The following is a 9,867-nucleotide window of genomic DNA, read 5'->3' on the forward strand; positions in this document are numbered from 1 at the left end:
TGTTAATCAATAAATTTAACCATTTTTAAGAACTCTGTCAGTTTGGTTATTGTACTGTGATGCTCAACTAGTCCATCAGTGGATAACGAACACGCATATCGACAGCGTCAGATAAACAAATAATTAATAATTATTACAACCAAGAATCCTAGTGGGCACAATGTCACAGCCTTATATTTGCCAGTAAGGGATGAAAGTGTGCTCTAAGATTTGCGAAGAGACACGTCTGCCAATGACCTTAGGTCTATTGCCTCACTCCTTCATAAAGGGTCAATCAGCACATGATAAAGGTTTTAAAGCATTTATTACATTTCAAAAAAGAAATTTTCTAAAATGTTAAACATTATTGCAAAAAAAAACAAACACTTGGATTATTTTGAAACGCAAACGTGTAGAAGCCATAGATTCACCATTTTTTGTTTCAGGTAACGCACAGGTATACATTCGTAATTTGTATTAGGCTAATAACTTTTTACATCTTTATCAGTTTTACAAATCGTTCTCTGTCCAAAAAATCTTTCTCTACTTTATCCAAGTAAAAATTTGAGTTAAAATTTTTCAACAATTTTGGGTGACTTGCATCAACTTCCATCCAAATCCAGCTGTAAAGTTAAATATCTTCCCAAGTCATGAAATGTTTTTATCTTAGAGTTAGACAAAAGCAAACAGTTTACAACATATACAGCTGTTCTTGTGGTGGTACTACACAATATAAAATTGAAAAATATAGCACTACATGATACGAATTAAAACAAAGAAACGCGCATAACGTGATTCATGATAGTTCCTGATATATAATTTACATAAAAGCTAAACTTTCATTAGAATTTTATTTAATTATCAGAGTTGCTTGACTCGACTACTACTCGGGAACCATTTTTGTTGTACTGGAGTACTAACTTCTCAGTACTTTGGTGTACTTGATTATTTTTAGAATACTGGAATTGGTACTTGTTTATGAATTTTTATAGTTAATTTGTTATTGCATATTAATCTTTCTCAAATAGGTTCATCAAGCTAAAATCTTAAGCTGAGACAGTACACTATGACCGGTATTCTATCCAATTTTTTTATACTACTACCTTTTTGCTCATTACTAGCCAACTATGTTTAAGAATGAAGGAATTAAAGAACAATTTCATAAGTTTTATATTACAACAAAGTACTTGAGCACTTATGTTGAGTACTTGGTACTTGCTATCTGGTCTGGTACTTGTACTTGAATGTTTTTTAATTTAACTCTTGTACTCGAGTAGTAAAATTAGTACTTGCATACAGCTCTGTAAATTAATAGCAGCGAGCATTTTTCTTAAGGCACCCACTTCAAAACCAATAAAGAAAAAGAAAATTATGATACAAAACCAATACATCATATTTGCTTATTGCAATGCACTATGCGATTTTATCTTACAGAATACATGAAATATAAATTATTAACTTAAAACATTAACTCACCCCCCTGTTTTAAGCAGATGTTTTGCAGCATCTAAAATTTCTTTTATAACATCAAGACCTTCGGTTCCACCATGTAAAGAAATTTCTGACTCATAACTAAACACTAAATATGATTAAACAATATTCATCTAAGGACCGCTAACACTGACAAACTAAACTTTCAACAACAAAAAATTTACAATTACAACATCTATAGCCTGGAAACTGCAAACTTGCTTATTAATAAACATAAGTGTATGATAATTATAGTTTTTCCCTTGCATACAAGGAAATCTCGGGCTGCAAACTTTTCATGTCATTGGTTGGAATGTAAGGTGGATTGCTAACAAGGCCATCATATTTGCATTGTTTTGTCTCTGAGAAACACCTGATGTCACTGGTAAAAACTTTCAGCTAAAAAAATTTAAATACTTGTAAATAACCAGTTAGATCAATTGACTACTTTCAGCATACAGCTCTAAGTATTGTTTAGTCATTTTTTACTCTAAATCTGAAAATTCTTAGTTACATTGTAGCTATTTAGCTTGGTATGATCCGCATTTTCTTCCATCAGCCTAACTGCTTTCTCATCCTTATCAATAGCAGTTATGAAAAGATTTTTGTGTATTTGTTTATGTTTTAGAGAATGAAGAACTGCTAAAGAAATAGCACCACTTCCACAACCAACCTCCAATAAACTGAACCGGCTTGTTGGAGACAAGTTTATATCATCACAAACCAGCTTCACTAACTCCTGTAAAAGATTAAAAATATTTTTGCTTGAGCAATTTGTCCTGCTGTAAAGTAAAAATCCATTCACAAGCCTTGGGTATTTATTTTAAAACTTTTTATATTGGTTTTGTACCAAATACAACAAAATTTAATTAAATATTAATCAATTAATATATCCAAGCAATACTAACTTCCGTCTCAGGTCGTGGAATAAACACAGGTGGTTTTATTTTCAATGTTAATTTACTGAAGTCCCATTCTTCAATTACATACTGAATGGGTAGTTTTGTGAGCCTTTTCTTACATAAATTATCTATCTCAGTTATCTCAACAACATCAAGCACTCTTCTACGATCAGCATGAGATATTTGACCATACTAAAAATAATTTGAAAAAAAAATGTAACACCGTACGTACATGTATGTTACTGGTATGTCAAGATGGTTCAATTTAAACATAAAATTATAAAGTAGAGATAAACCTGCAACATATTTCTTCACTAATACTAATAACAACAATTAATAGGATAACTTTCATTGGATATTTTGCTTCTATAATATGTAAAGGTTAATTTGAATAACTTTATGTAGTTTTTAAGAGTATCGCATAAATGAAAATCGAGATGATTTCATAACAAGTTTCATAAAATAGTTTCTAGCTATATACGGGTATGTATGTATATAGCTATAAAACGCCATCATTGCTACAAAGTTAGGATTTTACCAAACAAATTAAATTTATTTAAAAAAAAATTAGTATTTTATTCATTTTTCTTACCGTTTTCTTCCCTAAAACGTGTGAAATTATAAATTCTGCTGAAGGCTGTGGTTCAGATATATTGTGTTCCTCAAATAATCGCTTCCATTCCTGCAACTTGGTTGTTACAGTAGGAGGCTTTGCTCTGAAAGCAACTTCTGATAAAAATCTTCTCATTAATTTCAAATTAACTGAAATCTACGGACATTCACATTAATATCTACTAAAAAGTTGGGCATTATAAGAAACCTGAAGAAAAAAACAATGCTTTGTTACAAAAATTTTTTTAGGCATTGTTCACATTATTTCAGAAAAAATGCCTAAGTATATACAACTACACAACAAAACACTAACAACTGTAAAGATATTGAAAACCCCTGCATTCAATGATACACTATAACGGGGGTGTTCAAATGGCGGATCTCGATCCGGATCTTTTCAACTTTTTGTGTGGATCATTTTTCTCACTGAAACAATCTTGCAGCTGTAGCACACTTCACTTTTGACTTTTACAAAGTTATTAATATGTTGTAGGTCCTACAATGTAGGGTACATTTACATAAATAAAGCACCATAAAAATTAAAGCATGTCCAATATGTTTACTACTCGTATTTAGTGGATCATCATGTTGTCAGGTTTGGCTGTGGCGGATCATGGCAGAAATCATTTGAACACCCCTGCACTATAAAGTTTAGCAAACACAAATAAGTTTTATCAACAAGAACTTCAATATTGTCAAAATATCAAATAACTCATATTATAGCAAACTTAAAAGATTGACGTTGATTAGGCACTAAAGGTATGCATGCGAATCCAAATAATGTTACAGTAAATAATGATAAAATGTTATTGTCAAGAATTTAAATTTTAAAACAACTTAAACATTGAAATACTTCTGTTCAAATCAGTTTATGTGAAGTAAATTCACCAATTATGCTACAAGCTTTGTCCACACTTGTTAAAACATTTCCAAACAACAGCCTTTTCTGCTTCTTGTGTTGAATTTTTTCTTGTATGAATATGCACCAAGAAAGCTTCCAGCCCCGTTTTATTCAAAACTTGCATCAATCAGGGTTTAGAATCTTTCTACCACAGACAAATTGGTCTATTGGAATTTCACGAATTGCTGAATTACTCCATTCTTTAAGTTCATCTGTAACAAGCAATCAAAAACGTCCATTGCAAGTTACAGCATAATACTGTTTGCAACACACTGCTATTAATGTTAACCTAAGTATAAGCTCCCACTGTCATCATCGCTTGATAAGAAAATATCATACATTGGTTCATCATGTTGCATGAAAATCCCAGCCGGTGTCTCTTGTTTGATTGGATTAAATTTATGAAATACCACTCTGTGAAGTAAATATAGAAGTAAACCAGCATGTCTTGAAAGGTAGGTTATGGTTCCTTTCAAGTAAAGACAAAGTTTCAAACTGGTTAGGGAATGATAAATTCAAACTTAATTTATCTACGCACTCCATAATTATTGAGCACAAACACGAATGGATAAATTAACTTTATAGGGCCTAAGAAATCTAGTTGTGGGCAAGAAGTACTTCGGCACTCTACTTGCACTTTAAAGGGTGATTGCAACTCTCATGGTAATATGATGTAAAATATTTCTAATACGAGACATGTTAGCAGATCATTATTTGTAAAATATGTTTATAACTTCAATATGTTTCTGGTTTGTAGCTACGGTGCTTGACTGCAAAGTATACTAGTTATTTGTATTAACTAAATGCATGGTTACAAACTAAATACACTAGAAAAAGTGCATCTAAAACATAGGTTTTTTGATGATTCAGCGTAGTGTATAAATAATAAGAAATCGCAGATACAAGACTGCTTAAGAACAATATTGCAAGGAGGCATGTAGGCTACTGGTCATTTTCGAAGAGAAATACTAAGAAAAGTTAGGTTACCTAACACAACTCTACGCCCACTGGCCCAATGACATGGCAAATAGTAGGTTGCAAGCCATTTTGCTCTGGGTCATAAGAAACCTTTCAAACTTGTGCAGCATGACTGTTGAATACAACACTAAATACAACATTGCCTAAGATAGATATATCGAAATCGATGAAAAATCACAATTTATCTTGGTGTCTCAATTTAAAAAGGTTAGCATTCCTTTTAATTACGTCATTTGTCATACCGCTTTAGTGTCTCAATCACAAGTAAAATAGGGTGCCATGTCAAAAACCAAACTGGCCAACAGATTGATGACATTTTATGGTGCTGATGAAAACAGATTTGGGATTTCTATGCATCTACCTGCCAAATATTCGTTTCCTCAATAACTAAAGTAATTTTTTCACTGTGCACCCTTACAATTTATATCGATTTCCATTTTTCTTGAGTTAGCTATGCTAATCATGTTCACAAGACGTGTTGCGAGACTGTAAGGATTTTTTTAGTGGGCTGGACCAAAAAAGTATTCGCTGACACTTGGAATTGAACATTAAAATGCGCAGTGTTGTCTTTGAAAACCTATGTGATAATCAAGAAAATAAAAAAAAATTGTAGCACCAGAGAAATAAGGTAAACACCAGCAAATAAAGTGGTGACTGGGCACCAATGTTGAGTGTTGTCAATTTTAACTTGTAAAACTTGCTAAAACCTTAAAAGCTTTATTATAACATTAACAAGTTACGATTTTGAATTTGGGCAAATAAATAAAATGCTACTTGCCAACACCATATTTCCATATAACCTTCTAATAAATGTGTGATCTTTTCTGTAATTTGCAATGTCATTGCAAGAAAATTTTATTAACTAAATATCTGTTACAAGCAAAATCTTGAAAGACCTTTAAACAATTAACAATTTTGATTTCTGTGAAAATGTGACTTCAAATCAAGCAATAAAAATCTTCAAAGCATTAATACTAGAGTGAGATTCCAAGTAATTTTTGAGATTCATATAAGATTTTGATTGATTTAGTAATAAGTGATAACAGTAACCTATGCATCTGACTGCATTATTCTATTACATGTGTATAAGCACCGTTCACAATAATTACTTAAAATGATGCTTTAAACTGCTAATCTGTTATTATAGTATCGTCATAAAGTATTTCAACAAATTTCAAACTTATATACACTTTACTTGCTATTCTTCTTTTCGAAACTGTCTATGTTGTAACTCAGAATATTCTTATAAATTGCAAACTTTGTATGAAGAACTGTAGATTCCAAAGGTTTTACCTCATCATTTTCCTGTAAAAGCAAATTATATGAAATACCACAAAAACGGTATTGTATGAAAAAGTAAAATCTATTTAATACTATGATTCCTCTACATTTTGCATTTACATGACATTAATAACTGATAACGATTCCAAACCCCAAGTGCAAACCAATTAATATTCTTTATAACAATAAAACAACTAGCTGACATTTCGGATACGGAAATATTAACAATCAAATAAAACTTGAAACAAATAACTTTGTTTTTACTTTATGGCCATTAAAACTATCTTGTGGATTTCCTGTTGCACAAAGAAATTCTTCCTCACTTTCTGACTAGAAACAAACAAAATACATTTACTAATAAATTTAATTTATGGGAGGTAACATAAATGATATGATTAATAAGTAGTATACCATTTTCCAGCTTGGGGTGTCGGGCTATAGGTAGTAATTTATAGAATACAAATTTTATATTAGTACAAAAAGCAAAACTAATATACATACAGTAAATATGTTAAAACAATTTCTTCAATATTTTTAACTCATTTCACGGTATTATTCAACTGTTTATGTTTCGTTGCTCATGTTCAGTAATTCTTGTATTTACCGTATTCAGTAATTGTATGAAATTCCATTAATGGTCTTGAATAACAATAACGTTATTTTTAAATAACGTACATAATGGCAGTTTTATAGATAAAAATGGTTGCATTTTTGCAGTATACCATATATATATATATATATATACTGATATCTAATTTACAATATGTTGCTTGAGCACTTACAGCTTCAATTTCATATATTGCATCACAAACAAGCAGGTAATTTCTTGGAAATTACTTACTTACCATATGTCAACAAACACTTTGGAGGTACCCTTACTTTTTTGGCAAATGAGCTGCTTAATAAACATGTCACAAATAATTGATTACTACAGTAAGAGCTTTTACACGGTATGCTTAACATAGGCTATTTAATATTTTAAATATTTTCAAAGTTTACTTTGAAATCCTTAAGCAGGGGCAGGTCCAGTGGAAATTGATATTGGATCATATAGAAATTTTTTTCTGAATATTACCTGGACATATCATTTTTTGCAATCTCTCTAGGTTTAGTCTCACATTTTTGCTTTGTTTTGATATCGCCGTGGGACGATGCAGTGAATGTATACAATATTTATCGCTACACAACATTTTTTTGAGAATAGTTTCATATCAGTGTTAGGCAAAAATTGGTTAATGCAAACTAATGAATAACTATGATCAATTACAATATTCAAAATGAAGGGAAGGCAATATAAGAACGGTTTATGAATTCTGAAAAATGCCAATGTACTGATAATACACTTGTAGTTTCTGAAAATAAAATAGAATTAACTCACCAGACCATTTAATGTGAAAATAGGGCAGTTGCTAAAAGTTTAAGTTATATAACTACTAACTCTAGCAATTTGGATGCTTCATTAACGTAAGAACATCATTATTCTAACAGATGTCATTAATTCACCAATTTGTTGAAAGCAGTCATCATAAACTTGATTTTGTGCTGTGAACATGCAGTAGCTTATGTTACACTTCCTTTCCATTCAAAAATAAGAATTTCAAATAGAAATTGTCCACCCTTTTGGATTAATTTATAAATTACAAGCGTTTTGGGCAGTGGATTGCGAAGATATCGCTCAGATGAGTAGCATATGAATCCCTTTAAATTTTGAAAATATGTTGTCTAGTTCTTATTTTGGTTTGAACCCTACGTACTGAACTTGTTCGATACGAAGTCATGTTACAATGTTACATAGTCAGTGACGTAAAATGTGTAAGAGTTTGTGTGGTATCTGCATGGTGTTTCAATAAAATAACTCGCATGCTTCGCTGACCATGTATCTAGATGTCATATCGAACAAGTCCAGTGCGTAGAATTCAAACAAAATAGGAAAAATATTTTCAAAATTTTGTTTTATTACTTAAAGGTATTCATATGATACACCTGAGCGAAATCTTTACAGTTCTAGATCTTTACAAGTGGGTTGACAATTTCCATTGTTAAGTATAGGCAATCGAAAAAATCTTGCCATCCTTAAAAATGGCTGTGGTAACTCTGAAAGTGTCTATTGCTTGACACGAAACTACAAAACCTTGACATTTCATTAGAAAACGTTTTTGATGAAAACTGTTGCTAGTCTATTGCATGGCTTCTCAATCGGGAGCCACAAGCAGATGTATCACTAGCTAGCTATAGTGCTGTAGTAGGGGAAGACGAGGCAAAGCGGGATACAAGTTTCTCACATATGTTTAGTAATCAACAATATACATTTTTTATGTAGATGTATGTAAACGCAGATAAGCAAATGAGTCTTAATTGTTTACCTCGGGTTTATAATCTTTGTCTTCATCATCATCAGAAGAATCACCATAAACTGAAGAAGTAGAGTTTTCTTCATCACTGTTGTATTTTGATTTTTCCTCCATTTCATTAAAAATTTTATTGCAATTTCTAAGGGATGAATTTCTCTTCATCTGCATGAAAGTACGGTAAATAGTAAAAAGCAAAGTGTCACTGAGAGAGAATTTCCTTTGTTTTATTTCATTAAGTTTCAAAGTTATTTGCAATCATATCAATGTTCCATCAGAAATTATATATTGCTTACTTTTCATCAAAATATGTCAAAAAATGTATAGGTTTTATTGCAGTTGTAACAAATTACATTACATTACCATTATAATTACATTACGATGCTCGTATTTGGTTGCAAATGTTAGTACTATTTTCCCTTGGGCAAGTCGACTTTAAAACTGGTTTTACTATGTCTTTTTTGCTATAAACACAATTACTTCGGCGTATTTAAAAAGGACAGTATCTCTGTCTCAGGCACACTTATTTAGCAGTTAACTCAGGATGTAGTACTCGCATTGACCACGCAAATGTCGGGCTATTAGCTCAGACGGTCGAACTAGGCTAATAAAACAAGTGGAAATTAATATGCGATAATCTGACCATCTCCAAGTCAATCCTAGGACAACTACTAATCTGCAATAAAATTCAGTGGTTACGCCTTGCAATGAGATTCGTTGGTATCGAGGAATAACCGTAAATGCCATCAAAATTCACTGTTCATCTCACTCGACTACAGGAATGACAGAAGTCGGCATGTAACATAGAAGAATTTTATTGTAATGCGTCCAATAGGGCAGTACACATCCCAATACAGAGTAATTAGATCAGGGCTCCGCAAATAGTGGGTCTCGAAACCTTCCAGTCTGGGTCGCGAAATATTTTAACTAATATTTATTTAATATTTATTGTTTTCAACACAAAGCTAATAGTTCTCATTAGGTAGAATAAATGCATTCATTTACTTACTGTTTTATGTGCTCAGTTTCACACAATTTTGTGCAAGAAAATAGCTACTGTCGATAGTAGTCTTAACATCGATATTTAATTACATAGTATTTTCCACAAAATGCTTCGGTTGCGAGAATTTAGAACTATTTTTTACGGGTCGCGCCAAACAGTATTTGTGGACCCCTGAATTAGATCATGGCATGTCGTTAAGACGGATCACTGTACGGGAATTCCCGTATTCAATCCTCCTAAGTCTTTGACATCGTGGTTTGGTCAAGATAGAACCAGTTTAACTATAAGAAATATCCTTGTTTCTTTGAACAGTATTTGTTAATTATTAGGCCATTGCATGGTATACTTGGTATGTTTAGGCACCTGAAAAGGATATTCTATAAAATGTTTTTC

General features: G+C 31.7%; 2 protein-coding genes across 4 annotated transcripts; both read right to left on the reverse strand.

Moving 5' to 3' along the window:
* Positions 1–287: 287 nt before the first annotated feature.
* Positions 288–3,099, reverse strand: LOC143460316 (MTRF1L release factor glutamine methyltransferase-like). 2 transcript variants are annotated; one of them, XM_076957777.1, is made up of 6 exons: positions 2,944–3,099; positions 2,358–2,543; positions 2,123–2,188; positions 1,721–1,848; positions 1,456–1,551; positions 288–602 (listed from the first exon to the last, which is right to left on the reverse strand). In XM_076957777.1, the coding sequence occupies exons 1-6, from the start codon at positions 3,097–3,099 to the stop codon at positions 473–475; spliced, it is 762 nt and encodes a 253-aa protein (XP_076813892.1). In that variant the 3' UTR covers positions 288–472. The 2 variants fall into 2 exon arrangements, with proteins under 2 accessions (XP_076813892.1, XP_076813891.1); XM_076957776.1 differs by having other exon boundaries at positions 1,964–2,188.
* Positions 3,100–3,171: 72 nt separating this feature from the next.
* On the reverse strand, positions 3,172–9,667 carry LOC143460319 (uncharacterized). 2 transcript variants are annotated; one of them, XM_076957779.1, is made up of 6 exons: positions 9,481–9,667; positions 8,487–8,636; positions 6,388–6,453; positions 6,038–6,147; positions 4,154–4,278; positions 3,172–4,076 (listed from the first exon to the last, which is right to left on the reverse strand). In XM_076957779.1, the coding sequence occupies exons 2-6, from the start codon at positions 8,634–8,636 to the stop codon at positions 3,988–3,990; spliced, it is 540 nt and encodes a 179-aa protein (XP_076813894.1). In that variant the 5' UTR covers positions 9,481–9,667; the 3' UTR covers positions 3,172–3,987. The 2 variants fall into 2 exon arrangements, with proteins under 2 accessions (XP_076813894.1, XP_076813895.1); XM_076957780.1 differs by having other exon boundaries at positions 4,172–4,278; positions 9,481–9,665.
* Positions 9,668–9,867: the final 200 nt, after the last annotated feature.

Source organism: Clavelina lepadiformis, chromosome 5 (assembly GCF_947623445.1).
Source record: "Clavelina lepadiformis chromosome 5, kaClaLepa1.1, whole genome shotgun sequence".
NCBI classification, from domain to species: domain Eukaryota; kingdom Metazoa; phylum Chordata; class Ascidiacea; order Aplousobranchia; family Clavelinidae; genus Clavelina; species Clavelina lepadiformis.

Bases quoted from the DNA above. Each gene is read 5' to 3' on its own strand.
- LOC143460316 (XM_076957776.1), bottom strand. From the start codon at position 3,099: ATGAGAAGATTTTTATCAGAAGTTGCTTTCAGAGCAAAGCCTCCTACT. The intron at 2,544-2,943 runs GTAAGAAAAATG...AATTATTTTTAG, and splicing joins ACGTTTTAGGGAAGAAAACG to TATGGTCAAATATCTCATGC. The intron at 603-1,455 runs GTGAGTTAATGT...TTAACTTTACAG, and splicing joins CATCTGCTTAAAACAGGGGG to CTGGATTTGGATGGAAGTTG.
- LOC143460319 (XM_076957779.1), bottom strand. From the start codon at position 8,636: ATGAAGAGAAATTCATCCCTTAGAAATTGCAATAAAATTTTTAATGAA. The intron at 6,454-8,486 runs GTAAACAATTAA...GTTTGTTTCTAG, and splicing joins ACAAAGATTATAAACCCGAG to TCAGAAAGTGAGGAAGAATT. The intron at 6,148-6,387 runs GTAAAAACAAAG...TTGCTTTTACAG, and splicing joins ATAGTTTTAATGGCCATAAA to GAAAATGATGAGGTAAAACC.